The sequence below is a fragment of the Zeus faber genome (assembly GCF_960531495.2).
Source record: "Zeus faber genome assembly, chromosome: 1".
Lineage (NCBI taxonomy): Eukaryota > Metazoa > Chordata > Actinopteri > Zeiformes > Zeidae > Zeus > Zeus faber.
Window position 1 is genome coordinate 62,955,926 of NC_137193.1, and position 23,280 is coordinate 62,979,205.

A 23,280-nucleotide genomic window follows, 5' to 3' on the forward strand; every position below is an offset into this window, starting at 1 on the left:
AAGAGCGAAAGCGCAGTAAAGTGAGAACAATGCGGCTCATTACCGCAAAATCGGCCACACCATTCAGCTGGAACCCTGCGTGAGCAGTGCTCCGCTGAGAGCACTTTCCAGGTACAAAGGAAGGCACTGCGTCTTCAGGACACATTAAGGGCCAAATCATCAGTGTATCCAAACAAGCAGGTCAACTTTATCAAAAATCCTCCCTACTCCCTCCTCCATCCTCCCTACAGAGCATAGGGAGAGGGAGGTCTACCATAATTGTGTACTATGATACGCGGAAAGACAGTGACATGATCGGCTGCAATAAATAGAACCCGAGGAGGAATACAGGTACACCTTACTTAATGACCGAGTTTTGTTCTTACAACCAGGTCGTTAATCAAATTGGTCGATAAGCGAGGACCCGCTCCCTTACCGGTAATTTCAGTCTTGGAGATTGTGAACGCGAGTGTAGTGAATACTGACGGACTGCGGGAATGAGACTGAGACGGAGAAAGGTTGACGCGAGATGAGATGCTTGGTGCCGAGACGCCTCGCTGCGTACAATACGCCATAGTATTGTACCCAGCGTACAATACCGACTGGTTGGAGAGCTGGTTGTGAGTGCGAACTGTCGTTAAACAGGTGGTTCGTTAAGTGAGGAGTACCTGTATAATAATTTGATCTATTTCAGTCGTCCATACTTTGAGCATATTCGCCGTGTAAATAGACAGTGGACTGCAATTGGTGCTGGCCAATAATTCAGTAAGTGAACGTTGAGGCATCCTGTAAGTTTCAAATTTCCAGTTTTTATATTTACCACATACTGTAGTTCCAGATAAGGAACCTCTGTTTGATATTTTAACCTGGTACTTTGAATTGACTTTGAATGAGCAGATATCATGATGTGTATCGAGGTTGTAATTATTTCACATTGCCAAGCCCTGACTGTTATTCGTAACAAAGATGATATTGACAATGCAATGACGGAGAGGGGCAGCGTGCCGAAATACCACACATACAAACACACAGGCACATTTCAGTTTCTGAAAAAGCTGTATTGGAGGTGAACACACAGCGTCCATCAAGTTGGCAGGCATGACACAACGTGTGCGTGTACAACATGGGAAGCGTTGCCTAGCACATGTACCTATCACATGTAGGTAACAGTAAGATCATGTGATGGAGGCTTTTCGCACTGCCAGGTAATCAAGTTCAAGATTATTTCTAATGTATCCCAGTGTGCTTTCACAGGTGTAGCAGAATTATAAACATAAATTATGGTTCTGTTCCATTTAAATAAATCAGACCCGTAATTCATGTTGTGAGCAACACCTGTGATTACCCTGTCATGTCACCTTGGTGAAAAGGCTTTAGCATTAGCATTAGCATGGGTTAAAAGAGACCACGTGACAGTAATTCAAAACGTCCCAGGTCGCTGAGCTCAACAACAGCAGTTACCTTGGCGGGCGTGATGTGCTCGTGGGCCACGTATCCGTACACGTGCTGGATCTGGGACAGCTGGCGCTCGGCCACCTGCACAAGCTCTGCCCCCCGCAGCTCGGCTTGCCGCCAACCCAGGGTGCTGTCCCTCCCCAGGGAGCCATCCCTGCCCAAGGATTGCTCCCTGGTCCGCTCCAAAGACCCCGTGGCAGCCCTGTTCCTCCGCCAAGAGCCCGCCTCCTGGCCCTCACTGCCCCAGGTCCCGTAGTCCCTCTGATCCTTGTCGCCCCGCCACCACGAACCCTCCCGCCCCTCTCTCCCCAGGGTGCCCCCATTCAGTGGCTCCCCTCTCCTCCATGTGCCCTCCTCCCTCCCCCCCTCCCGGCACAGAGTCTCTCCATCCCTTGGGTCCCTGGGTGCTGCGATCGAGTGCTGTGGGCAGGGCTGGGGGTGGAGCTTTGGGGTGCCGGGCGACGCCCCATCCTCTTCCTGGCACCGATATTTCTGTGGTGCATTGTGGGTGGTGGAGAGGAGCGGGAGCGGAGCACGGGGGAAAGGAAAAAGGCCAGGAAAAGACAAGAGAAGAAAAGAGGAGGAAAGTTGAGGAAACAGGATCAATTGAGGGAGGAAGTGAGAAAAGGAGAGAAAAGCATAATGGCAAAAAGGTTAGTTGAGAAAGTATTTTTAGAAAAGCATTAGTTTCATCCTCCAAGATCTGCAAACATGACGCTGCACACAGTTGTGTGTGCATTTTAGAATGTGTGGTAGCACATGCTTGACAATCGTTGTTCACAAGCTTCTCTACTCTACACACACACACACACACACACACACACACACACACACACACACACACACACACACACACACACACACACACACACACACACACACACACACACACACACACACACACACACACACACACACACACACACACCACATTTTTTACGATAAGAAGGCTTATCTTAGTTAGTCACATTACAGTATAGAGAAACTTCCTCTATCTTCAATGTATCCTTCTATTATTAATAACTATTTCTGACAGACAACTCTCAGATTTAATTTAAAATTATCTTTATTCATTTTGCATTGTTTGAGTTTAGGTGTCTAGGCTCTACTGCTCATCATTCCCAGCGAGGTGGCCAGGTCCAGCTACAATACCATCATCAAGTTTGCTGTCGACACCGTTGTGGTGGGCCTGATCACTGACGACGATGAGAAGTCCTACCGCGAGGAGGTGGCTGACCTGTCACTCTGGTGCCAAGACAACAGCCTTCTCCTGAACGTCAGAAAAACTAAGCTGATTGTGGACTTTAGGAGGGGATGAAATCCAAGGCACGGGTCGTTGGTGATTAATGGGACTTCTGTCGACAGGGTGAGCAGCTTCAAGTACCTGAGAGTCCACATCGCGGAGGATTTAACGTGGACTACACACACAGACATGCTAATGAGAAAGGCAAGGCAGCGTCTTTCCCACCTCAGGCTGCTGAGGAAATTCCGGGTCTCGGTGAGGATCCTCAAGTCCTTCTACTGTGGAGCAGTGGAGAGCATCCTGACAGGCAACATCACGGCCTGGTTTGGGAACTGTACTGCCCAGGACAGGCGGGCCCTGCAGAGGGTGGTGCGTTCAGCTGAACGTACCACTGGAACTAGCCTCCCCTCCCTGCAGGACTTATACACCAGGAGGTGTAGTAGCAGAGCCCGCAGGATTATGAAGGATCCTCACCACCCCGAAAACGGACTGTTCCAGCTGCTGCGGTCAGGCAAGCTTCTCAGCAGTCACATAGCGAGGACAGAGGGACTGAGACCAAGTTTCTTCCAGCAAGCCATAAGGACTGTCTTGACCTCTGACTTCACCAGGGGTCCTAACAAAAAGCACTGAGACACTCACACAGGCCCCACTGCCTGTACTGTATATAGCATACTGTACTGCAAGTTACCATATCACTGTTCTGGGTTACTGCATACTGCGCTGTATTGCTGTTCTGTGCGTTGTTACTGTATTGCTGTGTCGTACTGTTGTATACTGTACTGTATATCTCCATACACACTTTATTCGGATGCACTTTACTGCACATATCTGTATATACAAATAGCCTATCCCATATACATAACTCTATGCCCTTCACTTCTATTTTGGACCCCGACTCTGACATATATTTTTGAGCCTTATTTTATTTTTATTTTACTTTATTTATATTATTCTATTCACTAACTGCATAACGTTTTAGAAATCAGTTACTTTCAGTTAGTTAGCTAGCTAGGAATTAGGTTAGCTATTATGTTCGGTTTAGTAACTATTGTGCATAATCTCTGGGTGCGTTGCTAAGACATTTCACTGCATATATGTATGAATGTATGTATATGTATGTGACAAATAATCCTCTTGAATCTTGCTTAAATAGGCTGGCCCATAAGGGCGTGGATGCATGTGGCGCCGTCAAGTTGTCTGACAGAACTAGATCGGCAAGCTAAGCCTCATTTAATTCACTATAGTATGTATTATTGCTCCTCGTGTGAATTTACTAACTTCTTACTGTCTTCGTTTACACTGGAAACAACGTTTGTCATGAAATGTCACGCCAAGAAATTTGGAATCAAATTGAACTACCCATGCACAAACACACACACCCCATAAACCCCACACCCCTCTTTCACTTACTGTGTGAAATGCAGATTTAAAGGATTTAGGATAAGTACTATTAAGGACTATTTGGCTGCCATTAGCATGCTACTTCACCCGGCAGCTCAGGACTGCCAACACACTAATACAGTGGTCCCCAAACTTTTTACAGTCCGGTACCCCTTCACACATTAAACCTCCAGCTGTGCACCCCTCTAGGCAAACTGTGGAAGGGGTGGGGGGTAGAGGGGGTAGAGTGTCCCTATTACACACGGTGGTTATAAAATAAAAACTAGAATAAAAATGCACTGTTTTGGCGCGCTGATCGCAGCCACCGATCACAATATAAATCAGTTTTTTTGGCTTATCCCCGACGTCCTAGCCCTGACATAGCCCCGACCCCTAGGAGCACGCATACCCCAGTTTGGGAATAGTTGCACTAATAGATCAGAAGCCCAGATCGGTAAGAGATTTCCAAATTCCTCAGCGCAACAGACGTAATCTTGGAATCACAGACACAAACAGTAATGGTACTTTAAAGCAAAGTGTCCTCAAAATTTCTAACATGCTAACCTCTGTCAGATTCTCATTACCAGCACAGTCAGGTCAGACCTCTTGGTGTATGTGCGTATGCGTGAAATGTATGCCACCATCCATGCAGTGCCCTCTTTCTATCTCCATCTTTGAGTAGCTAAAACCGGTATAATCCAACATAACACTCTAAAACTAAAGAGTGTAACTAACCACGCTGGAATAATCCAGCGTGGTTAGTTACACTCTTTAGTTCCACGTTTGTATTCAAATTCAGGGACTTGTCCACATCTTTTGAAGTAAAATATGGGTATTCTTACTTCTCTCATCATATCATGGTGTGTGTGTGTGTGTGGAGGGAGGGGGATCTACAGAACATGCAAGGATCAATTTTGAGGGCCCCCTTATTCATGGGTTGAGAAAATCACCATAGAGCTCTGTCTAGCTATCCCTCATTTTATCAGTCTCTCTGCCCACCCCCCCTCCCCAAACACAAGTACACAAACAAACACAGTTGATAGACATAGATATTTTGTATGTCTTTCAATTACAACAGCACAGACAGGGACATAAAATACTGCATACAAGAAACTGTGTGTGTTGTGCACATGTGTGTTAGTACGTTTTCACTCCATGCCCATCTATTTGGATGGCTAACCAGAGCAGGGCATTCACACACAAACACACAGCGGCTATCATGTATTATATTAGTGTGTCAGCCAGTCTTGTGTAGCCCGGAAAACGTGACTAGATTGAAAGCAGATTCAGTATGGCATTGTGTTTGTCTCTGCACTAGTGTGTGCTTGTGCATGTAGCTAGGCGTTAGTCACGCTCCATGAGAAATGAAAGAGCAGGGTATCCTCTGCCATAAGGGACTTCACACACCTCTCTCTCTCTCTCTCTCTCTCTCTCTCTCTCTCTCCTGTTGTGACATGACTTACTGAAAATAAAGGAACCGTCAAAGTCTCTCTCTCTCTCTCTCTCCCTCTCTCTATGTATTTCTGTTCACAGCAAGAAGGTCCTGGATTTTATTCCCGCCTGGGGCGCTGTTGGCACTGTGCTCCGGGCAGGTTATCTCCCAAATAGGATCCTTTCTGTGTGGAGTTTGCATGTTCTCCCTGTGCTCTCCACGGGGGTTTCCTCCACCTAATGTCAGTAAGGACACCCACCGAAAACATGCACCCATCATCGTCTGACCAGCGATGGACACTCGTCATCACGTCCCCGGGCGCGTCGATGAATGTGCCCACTGCTCCTGGCTGCCCCCCCGGAGGAAGGACAAGCTAGGATGCATTAAATGCAGAGGCCTCATTTCACCGGCCACCATCCAAAGCATGTGCATGTGCGTGTGCGTGTGTGCATGTGTTGTAGTGTGGTGTGTTGTGTGATAATTAAAGATTCTTCTTGTTCTTCCAAAAGTCCAAATATGAACCTTCCACACGTGCTTTATCTGAACCGCTGTCTGAACATGTTTGTTACTATGGTGATGTAATATAACAGGATTTGGGGAGGTGGGGGGGGTGTTCAACGTCATGAACACGCAAAACAACATATAAGCCACTCCAAGGATCGCATCAAGCCAGCAGAGTTGGCAGCAATTCAGCCAAACAGCCAGTGGAGTTGGCCCACAACAAATAACACACACGCACACAGAAGAATAGCAGGGATCTAGAGGTCCTAATCCATTCACTCAGAATGTGTTTCTTTCTTTTTTCTGACCTAGTTAACTGGTGTTTGATTTATCCACCTAGACACTTCAACAGGAAAAAAAGGCAGAGTGCAAATCGCTAGCCAGGTGCACCCAGTGCCTCATGCATTAAAAATGGCTTTTCACTGCACTTTGAATATTTACAGTACATGGTTGCATGTGTGTGTGTGTGTGTGTGTGTGTGTGTGTGTGTGTGTGTGTGTGTATTCACTTGACCTGGCAGGCTGCAGGTGCTGAGAGCCCCCACCAAGCCAACAAAATCTTCAGGTTGTAACGCCTGTTAATTCAAAAATCAATATTCATTAGTACTCACTGCGGTATTGGTACTCACACTTTTCACTTTTTTTTAAAGGTTTAGTTTCAATAGCTAATCTGTACAGGAATTAAATGTTAACCAGAGATCTTGTGGAAAAAGTACCTTGGGTAATTAGGGCAAAGAAACTGTAAAATAAGCAGGTGATTTGCACTAATATGCCACAATAATATAATGCACAGAGCTGCAGAAAACAGAAGCAGTGCTCACAGTACTACACACACACAAAGTAGACAAAGTGGTTTAACTTGTGTATATTCCACACAGAGAGTACTCTCTACTCATTTCTCTCACTTCCAACATTCTCTCATTAACACATTCCCTGTATTACCCCAAAAAAGTGTGTGTTTGGACCCCTTAAACCCACACACACACACACACACAGACACACACACACACGCACATGCACACACACACACCTCCTTTGTCTACCTTGTTAGTTCAGACAAGCTATCATATTCCCTTTCCTCTCTTCCTCACACACACTTTCTTCCTTGGATATAGTCTGACTTTCTCTCTCCGCCTCTCTCTCTAAACTAGAGGCCTGTCAGAGTGAGCTGATGTGACCGGACAGATTAGACATCCACACAGTTGATTACAGTGTAGTGGACGGCCGCACATGCAGCCATAAAAAACTTAATACACACACACACACACACACACACACACACACACACACACACACACACACTACTGAAGGGGACTGTTGCACATGCAGTTACTGAATCTGGCTTTTTTTCCTTTTATCCTTCCCTCATCCCTACCGGGGTCAAAGTTTGCCTCATCTAACAGACCACCATTCATGGGCCTGTTTATACGTGCTGTACTTGAATCTGATTTGGGGAGTCATTTTTTGATATTTTTTAATATCTTTACATAGTCATTCATTATATAATAGAAGAAAAGAGTACAGACAAAAGGAAAACCACAGTTCCACCTCATAGATGAGAAGCAGCAGTAGCAAAATAAATACTTGGCCGGAACTTAAATATTTCATGCTCTGATCTTGCACCGTGCCGCTCGGCACTGCGATGAACGTGGCGCAGCTGCGGTGTTAGTCTGGGGAGTTCCAGTCCACAACAGTGTTCAAACCTGTATATAGCATACTGCATTTGTTCAATTTGCACTCCCCTTTACTGAAACACACACACACACACACACACACACACACACACACACACACACACACACACACACACACACACACACACACACACACACACACACACACACACACACAACCTGGAAACAAACATGGCACATTTCTGTGAGCTTACCTCACAACATTAGCAATTAATACAAATCAGTGCATAGCCTCAGGTAGGAGCCAACCCCACCCCCATCACCCCCAATTCAGAGGAAGGGCGCTTGAAAATAGGATTTTTGCTGCTTAATTGAGTGTGGAGAGCTTTGAATCTGTAATCAGCGAGGTAAACAACAAGTTCTCCTGCTCTCTCTCTGCACCCCTAAATAACACACAGGTACAGTGTGTGTTATTTAAAGATACAAAATGTGTTATTTTGACTGGGGAGAGCACCAGATGTAGTGCTAAAAGCTCATTTCTGTCTGTAGTCCGTCTGTAGAACCCCCACCTCGGTTCACCTCACCTCAAGAGTCACTTGACGAACAGTCAACATTCTCTCCCGCTCTCTAGATCAGCACTTCTAAGCAAATATATTGTTCTTGAGTAGAACCAACATGGATGTCTCTGTGTGTGCTGATTTCAGTTCAACTCCTTTTTATTCTGTTCCTGGACCCCCCCCCCCCCCCACACACACACACACAGCTCTCTTCCTGTCCTACTTTCCACTGAAAGAGAGTGAGTCTAGCAGAGACATGCACATAAAAATACGGACACAAACAGGCACATACACACCAGTGCAAACATTGAACATGACACAGGTAAACACATCTGCTCTGTATGGTCTCTGCGCATGAATGTGCACACACACACACACACACACACACACACACACACACACACACACACACACACACACACACACACACACACACACACACACACACACACACACACACACACACACACACACCAGTCCACCTACCTTGCATCCAAACATCAACGATATGGTGTTGTTGGTACATGCTACCTTGCAGTGGCACAACATGTGGCTTGTGCTTAGCTAGCTAGTCCCACATTTTCGGCTAGGTGGGGGTGCTGGGGTTGGCGGAGGAGGAGGGGGGGGGGGCATCCTAGCTTTCACCCGCGATCATTTCAAACAAACAAACAAACAAACAAATAAACAAACAAACGAGAGGGAAAGGCGTCCTCCATCTAGGCTTCATCCCATCCCGCGATCTCCCTCCTCCATCTCTCCCCACTGTCCGTCTCCCCGGTCCCCTGAAGGACGGTGGTTCCTCAGCCGGGCTTCGCCTCCCTCTGGCTCTCCTCAGCACCCCTCTTCCGTGGGGTCTTACTCAGCATAATCCCCCGCCAGGTACCCCTGCCCCCTACCCCCGATCACTTGGTCAGGGCTCCAGCAGCGGCATGGTCAGCGCTCCACTCTAATGTGTCGTCCGCATGTGTCAGAATGTGTAAGGATGCATGTTTAGTCGCAGTGCATGTCTGTGTGTGTGTGGACGAGGTGTGTTCAGAGTCAGAGTTTGCTGTGAATGCACATTGCATGTGCCAGCCTCTTCTGCATGCGTTCCGCCATGGGTGTGTGGGTGTGTGTGGCTCGGGTTCTGTGTTGGATGCGTTCTCTCTCTCTCTGTCTCATGCTTCTCCGCAGCCGTCCCCGTTCCCTCGTTTCTCTGTTCCTCCCCTCTCCGTTCCTCGCTCTCTCACTCTCTCTTTCTCTCTCTCCCACTTTTTTTGTGCTCCACTGCTTCCCTTGGCCCTCCTCTCGGCAGAAGTAAGATCAATGATAGAACGGGCCTCTCTCATCTTTTTAAGTGGGAGAACTTGCACAATTCGTGGTTGACTAAATACTTTTTTGCCCCACTGTATGTCTAACTCTGCAATGTTCTATGTTTATCTTTGTATATTTGTCATTTTTTGTAGTACATATGTATCCCTACAAACTTCCTGCAATACTAGGACAGTAAAAAGGAATATAAAGGAGGAAAACTCAGACGTATCTATTGGAAAATATGGGCACAGTAGTATAGCTATTGCCTTGGATGCACTGTGCTGCTGCATGGGAAAACTACAAATCCATATTCATCACCCCCTAACTAACATCAATGACACCCATTACGTTTGTTAGTTGGAACCTAAGAGGCTTGGACTCACCAGCTAAACATAGAAAAATCCTTAGTCACCTCACTAGGATGAACCCCAGCTTCTGTCTCCTGCAAGAAACTCAGCTCACTGCATCCGAGCACCTCAAACTCAAAGCTCAATAGGTTAATCAGATGGTTTCTGCATCATATCACAAAAAAAGAGGTGTTTCTATATTGAACAATAGAAGTATCCATTATCAGAATAAAACCACAATATCAGACACAGAAGGGCATTACATAATGATTAACGGCGCATTAGGTCACATCAAATTAACCATAGCTAATATTAACGGCCCCAATGAAGATGACCCAAATTTCTTTCACAATTTATTTTCAAAATTCTTAGAATTCTCTGACTCAATTATTATACTGGGAGGGGACTTCAACACAGTACTTGAAGTTTAGACCGTTCACAATGCAGAGACAATCACAAACCCTGGCGTTTGTTTGACACTATAAAACAATATATGAGAGATCCTGCTCTTGACGATTGTTGGCGATCAAATAATCCACATAATAGAGAATACAATTATTATACACCACCTCACCAAAGCTTCTCTATAATTGACTTTTTCTTGACAAGTAACTCTGTAATGTCCAAAATCACGTATCCTGAAATCCACCCAATTGTAATCTCCGATCATGGGCCAATTAGTTTCTAACTCATAAATGAAACCAACCGGAACTCTCCTGGCAGGTGGCGAAAGAATTTAACAATTTATTTTAAAGAGAATGGACTTTCCTTTATTGAACTGAATGACTCTCCAGAAATATCAACATCCTTACTCTAGGAAACGGCTAAGGCAGTTCTAAGAGGTAGTATTATTTCATTCTCCACTCACAAGAAAAAGAAAGGACAAGAATACCAACATAAACTAGAGCAACAATTAGATGACTTGCACGCCCAACAGGCCCACTCACCCACTGAGCAAATCCAAAATGAGATCTGGACAATTACATCTCAACTTGATAATTGTTATGATCAAGGCTAGGAGGGACTGAAATGCACGACACAGAGACGGTAGGCAGGGGGAAAACAAAGGACGTTTATTCGGAGACACAGTGGAGACAACGGATGGGGGCCGGTTGGGTTGGAATGGGTCTGAGCCGGCAGGAGCAGGTGGAGCAGGACAGGACAGGACCGGTGAGGACTGGGAAGGAGGAATCCAGGTTCCAGGTGGAGGGACGGAAAATCGGGCTGAATGAAGCAGGACGGAAAGATCAGGTAAGTTAGCTGATGATCTGGCGATGAGTGACTGGGGAGCCGGGGAATAAATACAGCGGTTGATGATGATAGGTCTCAGGTGTGTGTGTGGAGTTTGCCGGAGGGAGGAGCAGCAGATGAGGAAAAAGCGGCCTTTAGTGGTGCTGGGAGGCCGTGGGCTTGACAATAATATCATCCATCAAAACACACAATTCCTCATGCCACTGGCAAGAGCGAATAATTTTGAATTCAATGACAAATCAGGTATATTGCTTGCCAATCAATTGAAACGCAATAGAGAAAAAACACTTATTACAGCCATCAAAGATCCACAGGGTAGGATAACATACACCCCGCAATACATCAATCACATACTCAGACTTTTATAATAACCTGTATAACTCCGATAATGAATCAAATACATCAAAGATTAACTCTTTCCTCAATGATATCGACCTCCCTAAGCTATCAAGAGCAGGCTACCACATTAGATCAACCACTTACTCTAGAATAATTGAGGAAAGCTCTCTTCTCTATGCCCAACAATAAATCACCTGGATCAGATGGCTACCCAGTGGAATTCTATAAACACTTCTGTCCACCATGCCTCCGCACATGAATACTTGCTCTCATTTCAAAGACCTCACTCGATGGAACAACCTACCCATCTCAGTAATTGGTAGGATAGCAGCAGTGAAAACTAGCAAAAACAAACCATATATTTTCAATGAACCCAGACCAACCAACAGTAAATTGGTTTAATACTCTTAAGACTCAATAATCAATTAATTCTATTGATTTTCCATTGGAGCAGTCGCGAAACGACACCCCAAGCTGGGCCTTTGAGGGGTGAGTTAAAATCTATGGCGCATTGACGCGCCCAGATGCCGTGCTCACTCACCCCTATTTTTCGGTGATTAGGGACAGGTTATATCGAGTGCGCCGTGACATTCAGACAGGAGAGGAGATAACCCAGTTGTTGGTGCCGAAGAGCCGCCGGGAAATGCTCTTCCAGGCGGCTCACCATAACCTGATATCTGGTCACCTGGGTCACGAGAAAACACAACAGCGGATAATGGCCGGCTTCTATTGGCCAGGCATTTGGGCAGATGTGCATAAATGGTGCGCTTTGTGTCCTGAGTGCCAGTTAGTCAACCCTCGGCTATGCCAAGAGCGCCGTTGAGACCCCTCCCCCTAGTCGAAGTCCCGTTCAAAAGACTTGGTATGGACCTCATCGGGCTGTTAGACCGCAGTGCCCGTGGGTATCGTTTGTGTTAGTCCTAATGGATTATGCAACCCAGTACCCAGAAGCAGTGCCCCTGCGCAGTATTACGGCCAAAAGTGTGCCACAGGCGCTGTTTCAGGTCATCTGCTGAGTCGGGATTCCGAAGGAAATCCTGACCAACCATGGCACTACCTTTATGTCACGTACACTTTGGGAACTTTACGAGTTGCTGGGCGTCCGCTCAATTCGGACCAGGGTTTACCATCCCCAGACTGACGGCCTGGTGGAGCAGTTTAATAAAATGCTGAAAAACATGATTCGAAAGTTCGTTCACGACAATAGGCATAATTGGGACAAGTGGTAGGACCCCCTGTTGTTTGCTGTGCGGGAGGTTCCCCAGGCCTCCACGGGATTTTCCCCCTTTGAACTCCTCTTTAGCAGGAGGGGGGGGGGTGCTAATAATAATAATAATAATAATAATAATAATAGATCTTTATTGTCCACCGTGGTGGAAATTTGTCTTCGGCTCACCAGACAACACACAGGCAGACACAAACAAAGAACAGTAGAGATAAAATACAGTATTATGAGGGTCACGCCATAGAAATAAAACACCAGCACTAAGAAGGTGATTGTCACTGTCATTGTCACTGTCATCATCAGGTCATTCTTTCAGATTAAGAACACTGACTGCTTTGGGGATAAAAGACTTCTTATAAATATTCTTGGTCGCTAGGGGAACTCTGTAGTGCCTACCAGAGTTCAAAAGCACAAGCTGACTGGAGAGAGGATGGGAGCTATTGGCTGTGAAGCTCAAGGCTTTCTTCCTCAACCTCTCCTTGTACAGTAGGCTTAGGGCCTTTTGGGGTTTGCCAATGATTTTACTGGCCATTGACACAATCCTAGAAAGCTTGTTTGAAAGTTTACAGCTTAAATGACCATACCAGGCAGAAAGGTGAAATGTCAGAACACTCTCAATCATGGTCTTATACACAGTTTCTAAGACCTGCTGACTGACACAGGAGCTATTTAGCTTTCTAAGTAGGTAGAGTCGCTGGGAACATTTCTTGACAATATACTCTGTGTTACCAGAGAGGCTCATCTTGGAGTCTAAAACTGAGCCTAGATATGTGAAGTTCTCCACAGATTCTACAAGTTGGCCATTCAGCGAGACTGGCAGTATGGTAACATCCAGAGATTTAGACATGATTAGTTCTTTTTCACATTAATTTCTAGCTGGCTGGTGTGGCACCACCCTTCAAAGGCTACAGTGTGAGCTAGGTAGGCATCTACACCAAGGCTGTTTGGCTCAAATAGCAGGCCAACTAAGGCCATGACATCCGCGTACTTGAATAGTTTAAAATGCTGCTCGTTGATCATAAATTTATTAGTAAAAAGAGAGAATAACACAGGGGACAGAACACTGCCTTGTGGGCAACCTGTGCTCACAGTGAGCACCTCTGATGTGCTCTCCCTGGCGTAGACCTTTTGTGGGCGACAAGAGAGAAAATCCCTAAACCACCAGATTAAACTGGGATGCACCTTGAGCTCAGCAGCCCTTTTCAGCAGGATATTAATCTTCATTGAATTGAAAGCTGCGCTGAAGTCTATGAATAGGATCCTGGCATATCCTTTAGGATGCTGGAGATGTTGTGTGACTGCATTTAACATGGTGAGTAATGCATCGTCTGTACCTCTAGACCTAATTCAATAAAACTGGGAGGAAGTTCCTAGCACCACTAAGAAGGCCATGCCAAATTCTCCCAGGCCATTATCCTGGGAGAATTTGCTCCGGGCTCAGGAACGTCAGTGCCTCTTCTACGACCGGGGGGCTCGACTCAGACAATTTGCACCGGGAGACAAGGTGTTAGTGTTGCTCCCTACGTCCAGCTCTAAATTGCTCGTGAAGAGGCAAGGGCCTTTTGTGGTCACACGGCGGGTTAGTGAGGTCGAATATGAGGTTGAATGGTCTGACAGGCAGGGGGCGACACAGACCTCGAATGGAGGGAGGGGGTGTCCGTGGATCTGGTCAAGCCGGTCACTGAGCGGGATGAGTTGGGGCTGGAGGTTCGAAAAGCGGCCGATCCTGCCGCGGTTAAGTGACCATCTCTCTCCGTCCCAGAGGGCAGACGTAGCTGCACTTCAGCGTCGCTTCTCTGATGTCCAAAAACAAGCTTCATTAATTTAATGAAATATGGGCAACTATTATCACAGACATAACTCCATCCATTAATACTTGAGTCTTCCTAAGACAGGGCAATGTCGTGGTGTTTTGGGGCATGTGGGGGTCCCCCTGGTCTCACCGGGTCTCTGCGGTTTGGTGGGTGCCCGGTGGCTATGGGGACATCAGTGGCGCTTAGTCCGCTCTTGTCCTTGGGTTGAGTAGGCCTGTCTCCGGGTACGGGAGGTGGCCGTGCTATGGCTTGGTCGGGTCCAGGGGGGAGGTCTGGGTGACCTGCTGTGCCCCTGTGTTTATCTGGTTGCGCTGAACCTATCTCTCCCAGTGCCAGAACTCATACTTAGTACATACACTACACAATAGGTCTAGGGTTTGCGGGGTGCGAGCTATGTGGGTGGGGATGTGGCGGGCAGCTGCGATCTTGCCCATCACGCTCCTGCCCCGACGTGCTTGTCGTCCATCCCGAAATTTTAATTCAACTCATATTAGGCTAGAACACATACACTTGCACACAAATCCTACTCCGAACAACACTCCACCAGACCAGGGCGGGGTGCTCGGGGCTTTACTGCAGCCGTGGGTGTCTATGCAGCTGCGGGACTCAGGGGTGGCTTCGGGGCCCTTTCCGCTGCTTGGAAACACCACAACATAATACGGACCTTCTTCCTCATTTACTGCAATAACTATGACAGGAAGAGGCCACATGCCCAATTGCTGTTTCAATTTTCCTGGACCTAATTAACTCTGTTTTTTCGATACATGTTGTCATCCGATGTTTGTTTTTCTGTGCACATGTTTGCTTCACGCGTAGTGATTCTCCCCCTCTTGGAGTAGTTTTTAGTTGTTTATAGACCCAAACATGGTAAAATAGTTCACCAAAGAGGGGGATTGGTGGCGGTTCCTGTACAACAAAAAACTGTGCTCTGTTATCCTACAGGTCATGTCTACAGGACAGAGTTATTGCAGCAGTTCTTGACGATTTCAGAATTAGTAAAGAGTTACATTGCAGCCTGAGAAATTGAACTCCACTTGCAGACTAACTCTGTTCTAAATGCAATAGCATACAAATACTCCATGTTGTATGCCGAGCATGCTGACAGCACAGGTTTAAAAAAAGAAAATCGTAAAATGTCCATCGTAAAATGACTGGGCTACTGTCGGATTTCCTTTGTGTTCATTTTTATATAGATTTGTATAAGAACCAGCTGCGAACCTGCGTATTTCTGCAGGCTCCGAAACGGTTTCCCCAGTACCAGTGCACTGTGAATGGATGATCTTTCTCTGTCCATTCTTATTCTGTACACTAAGGAAGTATTGAGCCGGGGCATCCGTGTGTGATGCTCATGAAGCGAGATCTAACCAGCGCCCCTTGTGCTTTGGCACCAGGCTTGCCAAAGCTGACCTTTTTTGCTGTGAGTGCCTCAATATGGCCTCGATCTCATGTGTGATCTCCAGATCTCTCATTGATCTGGCTGTCACCGGAAACAATGAGAGTGTATTGTTGGCAAAGCTGGTTAATCTTAGTTTTACCAACATCCCATCACTGTTGTTAAGAACTAAAATCGGCTGTTTTATTTCTGTACTCGCCCCAAAAGATATTAAAAGCACCTCTAAAATATCTGTCATTTAAAAGAGCTGTGTTAAAATACTGTTTTATTTTTTTTTATAAAAACGTATAAAAACCAACCAGCACTATACAACAGTCTCTAAAGATGCTTAACTGATGTTTAAAACAATAAAATCTGTCGAGTCTAGCCAGTGATAAAACATTGTCTCCACTGTGTAACCAGGTGTACTGCCTCAGCGATTTGTTAAAACTTCTCCATACATTAGTTAGCTCTGAAGAAACTGAAGGACTCGAGAGTCTTCTCATAGAGGCAGAGTGGGGTTCAAGGTGATCCTGCCCATTTTGTCATTTGCTGTGCAGTTGTAATCACCTCCAAGAAATAAATACTCATCAACATGGCAGCTGTTTATGGCACTACTCAGAATGTCTAAAAGCAGCATTCTTTCAACCCCCTTTGTGGGTGCATAAATATAAAACAAAAATTTTTTGTATCTTCATATTGTGCTCTGATTTTAAACAACGGGCCTTATACTATCACCTCTACTTTTCAGGAACATGGTTTAAAATGCCCTGCAAATAAAATACCTATTCCACCACTGTTACTGGACATGGACCCCACTTGTCATCCCATTCCTTCTTCCATTCAGTTTCATTCTCTGTAATGCTAAGTGTTTCTTATCCAAACATGACATCTTAGCCTCTTCATTTCAGCTAACTGAAAAAGTGAAGCTCTTTTTGTGCTGTCCCTTGCCACATTTATCAGGCATGCAAACTGTTGAGGGGTGAAAAAGGTGAGAAGGATGTGTGAGCGGAGAAAAACACAGACCCACTATGGGGTTCCGGGGTTATGCTCTGGGGGTGTTCCCTTTTTGAAGGTTACTAAATGCTCATTTGTGACTACTTTTAGGATTACTTCAGGGTTGACTTGACCACAAGTTAAAATAATTACAAGACTGAGCAAAATTAAGTACAAATTCTGAATTTATTAAGTGCAAAAGGCAGCCCCATTTTGAGAGATCTACCCCCCCTCATTGGATCTCCACGAATCACGTAGGTGCACAATTTTGGTTTCAAAACGGTGAATTTCGCCAAAAGGTGACAAGTTTGCATGCCTCATTTATGTTGAAAGTATTTAAATTACACATGATATAAAGAGAGCTAAGGCGTACAAGAATAAAAACACTAAAAATATAGAAGAGGAAAAAATATTCAGTCTTCATCTTCTTCATCGGCAAGCTTTGTTTTCACCTTTAAAACAAGTTTCCTGAGACGGAAGATTTCTTGTTCAGTGAAGCTGTCTTCACCCAGCTCACCAGTGTTTATCATGAGTCATTTTGTGAACTCTATGAACAGTTTCAGGTCTGGAAAATAATTTTCTTCTTTGACCCTTAGACCTTTAGTCTCTTGCAGGAACGTCTTTATTTTACTAAACGAGTAGCCACATTTAACATCACCTGAGACGAAGGGACATACTGACGGATCCATCAGAACCCTCTTCCACAGCAGAAGACTGACTCTGAGTTTTCTTGGAATTTTTTACTTTTCTACCCATGACTGTTTTTCTTTAAGAAGACATTTTTACAAGCTTATTATCCATCACCATGTCCTCCTCCACCTCCTCCACCCTAGCAGCAGTCTGAATGGGCTGCTGCCTCAGACCAGCTTTCCTGCTCTGACAAGCCTGCTTGCCCTTGGACACCACCTGAGCCATCTCCTGAAACTTTTTACCGTTACTTTCTGTACCATCCCTTACATCTGGTGTAATGACACCGCTGGTGCTGGGCTCAGCCTCCATGGGGGCTGTGGGCTCAGTGAGGGTTGTGGGTTCAGGGAGGACTGTGGGTTCTACGGTAGCTGGGGGGTCAAGGGGGGGGCAGTGGGAACTGTGGGTTCCATGGGGGCTGGGGTGTCAAGGGGGACTGGGGGTTCAGTGGGGACTGGTGGTTTAGGGGGCACTGGGGATTCCAGAGGTGTGGGCTAAGGGGGGTGTGCCCCTCTCCTCCAGGCAAACTCAAATCAAATGCCCCTCTTTTCCACACCTGAAACATTTCATAGTGTCAGATGTGACATTAACAGTATAGTCTATTTCCCTGATCCTATATTTCAGAGTTACATTTTGTTCCGTTGCGCTGTTTTTTAAGACAATCAAAACTTGTCGCCTGAACTAAAAAACATGTTTAAGACCGGGAGCTTTGCAACCTTGAGATATCAACTTGATAGGGGAAACAATCCGCCCAAACCTGGCCAGCTCCTTTCCAAGCATTTCATTGGGGATGAAAGGGGAAAGGGGTTCGTTAGAGGGAGAACGGGGACGGAAGTGTCACGGATGATGACCCCGCTCTCCACCAAACTGTTAACTTTATCGACTCTATCCAGAAAGAGCACCACCGCTCTGCTCATACTGGAAGCAAACCTTACAAAGGAGTAGCCCACTTTCTCCACCGCTGCCGGGTCGCACTCCTCCACGGAGCAGCTGACTGTTGGGGCAAGCTTCACTGCATGCTGGTGAGTGAGCTCCGCCCCCCGGCACTTTAGTTTGTTTGTTGTGGTCGCTGCTGGGCAGATGCTGGGAGCGACCAAGACAAACAAACTAAACTATAACACTGATCACAAACAACACAAAATAAAGTACAGGATCACAAGAAAGAGCAACAAAACAAAAGTAGAAAAAAAATATAAAAGAAAGTTTGAAAAGGATCTCACTTACACTTAACGCTTCCGCAGCTCAGAACGCCCACAAATAGAGAGAGAAAGAGAGAGAGAGAGAGAGAAAGCGAGAGAGGAGACTCTCTCTCTCTCTCTTTCTCTCTCTTTCCCCTGCTCGACCAGCTGCAGTGATATGTTTAATACATAGAGACATCAAATAAATGTGTATTAAATAAGGGCTGTATGAATACTGTACTGGACTGACCACATGCAAAAAAAGAGCGATGAATGGACCATGTGAGAATGAGGAGCAGTGAAGAGGCAATCTACTGAAAGGATGCAGAGAGACTCACATTCCTTGATCTCACACACACACACACACACACACACACACACACACACACACACACACACACACACACACACACACACACACACACACACACACACACACACACACACACACACACACACACACCACAAATTCTCGGTTGGCTTGGTGAGCAAACATTGGATCGCAGTGCTGCTATACTGTTAGCATCCATGTTCTCCATTGACATTGGGGTCATCGCAAAAGCAATAGCAATCTTCTTTCTTTGGCTGCTCCCATTAGGGGTCGCCACAGCGGATCATCTGCCTCCAATGCCTTCTTCTGTTCTGCTCCCTCCTTCCTCCCTTACACCAACCGCCTGCATGTCCTCCCTCACCACATCAATAAACCTTCTCTTTGGCCTTCCTCTTTTCCTCTTGCCTGGCAGCTCCATCCTCAGCGTCCTCCTCCCAATGTAACTCTCATCTCTCCTACACACTGTGGCACGGTGTGGCACGGTGGCGCAGTGCATTGCACTGCTGCCTCACAGCAAGAAGGTCCTGGGTTCCATTCCCACCTGGGGCGGTGTTGGCACCGTGCTCCGGCGGGTTATCTCCCAAAACAGGAGCCTTTCTGTGTGGAGTTTGCATGTTCTCCCCGTGCTCACATGGGGTTTCCTCCACCTCACGTCAGTAAGGACCCCCACCAAAAACATGCACCCATCATCGTCTGACCAGCGATGGACACTTGTCCCCGGGCGCGTCTACGTATGCTGCCCAGTGCTCCTGGCTGTGACCCCGGAGGAAGGACAAGCAAGGATGGGTCAAAAGCAGAGGATCCATTTCACCGGCCACCATCAAAGCGTGTGTGCAAGCGTGTGTTGCGTGACGAATAAAGACTCTTTCTTTCTTCACATGTCCAAACCATCCCTCTCTAACTTTTTCACCAAACTGTCCAACCTGAGCTGTCCATCTAATGTACACATTCTTAATCATTCTTCAACATTCACAACATAGCTGGTCTCACTACCGTCCTGTAGACCTTCCCCTACACTCTTGCTGGAACCCTTCTGTCACAGATCACTTTGGACACTCTTCTCCACCCACTCCATCCTGCCTGTACTCTCTTCACTGGTCAGACGATGGTGATGCACACATCACCATTGTCTGACCAGCGATGGACACCCGGTACCAGGTCCATGGGCGCGTCGACGAATGCTGCCCACTGCTCCTGGCTGCCCCCTGGGAGAAAGGACAAGCCAGGATGGGAATAATGCTAGCATGCTGTAGTGTCCTTGAGCAAGACACTTAACCCCTAATTGCTCCTGATGGCTGCGTCCGTCGGTGTTTGAACAATTGTAAGTCGCTTTGGATAAAAGCGTCTGCTAAATGAAATGTAATGTAATGTAATGTACTCCTGCTGACTTTCATCCCTCTTCTCTTGAATGCATGCCTCCACTTCTCCAGGCTCTCCTTAACCTGCTCGCTACAGATCACCATGTCATCCGGGAACATCATAGTCCACGGAGACTACTGCCTGATTTCATCTGTTAACCTGTCCATCAACATTGCAAACAAGAAATGGCTCAGAGCTGATCCTTGATGCAATCCCACCTCCACTTGCCTTTGTCACGCCTACTGCACACCTTACTACTGTCTGGCTGCCCTCATACATATCCTGTATCACTCTTATGTACTCTGCCACCCCCGACTTCCTCATGCGATACCACACTTCCCCCTCCTCGGCACCCTATCATATGCTTTCTATAAATCCACAAAGAAGCAGTGCAACTAGAAGTACAACTCTAGTACTCTTTCCTGGCATGAAACCATACTGCTGCTTGCTGATCCCCACCTCTCCTCTTAACCAAGCCTCCACTACCCTTTCCCATAGCCTCATGCTGTGGCTTTCTTCTTCTTCATCTTTCTGACTATCCCATTTCTTCTTTGCCAACCTCTTCTGCTCTATGCTCTCCTGTACTTCTTCATTCCACCACCAAGAGTCCTTGTCTTCCTTCCTCTTCCCGCATGATATACAGAGTACCTTCTGGGCCGTCTCCCTCACCACTTCTGCAGTTGTTTCCTCAAGAGTCATCCTACAGACCACCATCCGATGCTGCCTTGTAACACACTCCCCCACCACCACTTTGCAGTCACTAATCTCTTTCAGATTGCACCTCCTGCATAAAATGTAGTCTACCTGTGTGCACCGTCCTCCACTCTTGTATGTCATCCTGTGTTCCTCCCTCTTCTTGAAATATGTATTCACAACAGCCAATTCCATCCTTTTGGCGAAATTCACCACCATCTGTCCTTCCACATTCCTCTCCTTGACACCATACCTACCCATCACCTTCTCGTCACCTGTGTCTCTGATCCCTTTGTCAAATTGTGATCTGCTCCAACGACCACTCTCTCTCCCTTGGGGATGCTCTCTACCACTACATCCAACTCACTAAAGAATTCTTCTTTCTCTTCCATCTCACACCCAACTTGGGGAGCATATGCACTGACCACATTCATTATCACCCCATCAATTTCCAGCTTCATGCTCATCACTCTGTCCGACTCTCTCGTCACCTCCAAAACACTCTTAACATATTCTTCCTTCAAGACTATCCCTACCTCATTTCTCCTGCCATCCACTTCATGGTAGAACAGTTTGTACCCGGCTCCGACACTCCTGGCCTTACTACTCTTCCACCTGGTCTCTTGTACACAGAGTACATCTACCTTCCTTCTCTCCATCATGTCAGCCAGCTCTCTCTCTTTACCCTTCATAGTGCCAATGTTCAAACTACTTCCTACTCTCAACTCTACTCTCCTACCCTTCTTCCTCTCCTACTGTCTCCGGACACACCTTCCCCCTCTTCTTCTTTGGCCGACAGTAGCACAATTTTTATTAGCACCCTGTTGGCTAACGGCACCAGTGGCGGTTGTTGTTAACCCAGGCCTCGACCGATCCGGTATGGAAATCAGATTTGTTGTCCGCATGTTTGATTTGGCATGGTTTTTATGCCGGATGCCCTTCATGACACAACCCTCTCTATTCATCTGGGCTTGGGACCAGCACTGATGATGCACTGGCTTGTTCACCCCCAGTGGCTAGATTATGTAAAAAAGCAATGGCCCTGAAGCCTTGTTCGCATCCAAGCATGATAAACTTTGTGTTAATTCTCTTTCTTATGTTGGATTGAGGTATACACTTCCCACATGGCCCGATTAAAGTTTTTAAATATAATAATAGAAATTTCAATAATAACAACCTTTATTTGCACCTTTCATACACAACCTGCAACTCCAACTGCTTGACACAAATAGAATACCATTATATTCACAATAAAAGGAAAGCAAACAAGCAAAATGCATTTACAAAGTAGAATAATAAAATAATTAAACAAATGACATACATTCAAAACAGGGTAAGAATAAGCCAATAAACAAGCAAATGCATGCATTTAATGAAAATGGTCAGTATTATATTAAATATCAATCAAATCAAACCCAAGGTAAACTAACAACATAGACGGACAGATAGACTGTAGAGATAGACAGGCAGACAGATAGATCACAAAGAAAGTGTTTGTTGTTGACGCAGGCCCCCGTTGCTGACAGCTGGACCATATGTTGGATGAGGCTCACGCGGCCACACACACACACACACACACACACACACACACACACACACACACACACACACACACACACACACACACACACACACACACACACACACACACACACACACACACACACACACACACACACACACACACCGGTGCACTGTGGTTTCCATTCTCTCACCTCAAAGGGCACATGACAACCAACAACCCAGCATGAGTGAGAGAGAGAGAAAGATAGGTGAGATCTCAAGATAGAGAGGTACTGTTTTCCTCAATTGCCTAGACAATTCCTGAACCACTGTCACCACCCCTAAAACAACTACTGTATTCACTCACAACAACAGTTGTTCATCATCAACAGTCAACCTGGAAAAATATACAGTACTTTAAACTTTTTGAACTGTCACCCTTGTGCATAACCATCAGAATATGCAATGATATTTTCTAACAGAATGACTTGAACATAACATCAATAAATTCAAACTTTGTCATAAACTTTCATCCGTAACATTTTAATTGCATCCTACAAGTCCTGTCAGAGGATAGAAAACCATAAAGTATTTTTAATAAACATTTGACAATAGACAGTAGTCATATTCTTTTTATAACCTAGTAACCAAATGATGGAACTGGCAGAAACCGGGAAAAATATCTGGTTCAAATGAGCGGTAAGTTCGGCTA

General features: G+C 46.0%; 1 protein-coding gene across 1 annotated transcript in view; it reads right to left on the bottom strand.

The window, feature by feature from the left end:
* LOC307228553 (discs large homolog 1-like protein) overlaps positions 1-17,816 on the bottom strand; it is a gene marked incomplete at both ends in the record, with an annotated part of 127,746 nt that extends 109,930 nt beyond the window's left edge. Inside the window, 2 exons of the mRNA XM_079998244.1 lie at positions 1,441-1,926; positions 17,622-17,816. Of these exons, the coding sequence (XP_079854370.1) occupies positions 1,441-1,926; positions 17,622-17,816 (681 nt within the window). The remainder of the gene's footprint in view (positions 1-1,440; positions 1,927-17,621) is intronic.
* Between the last annotated feature and the right edge of the window lie 5,464 nt (positions 17,817-23,280).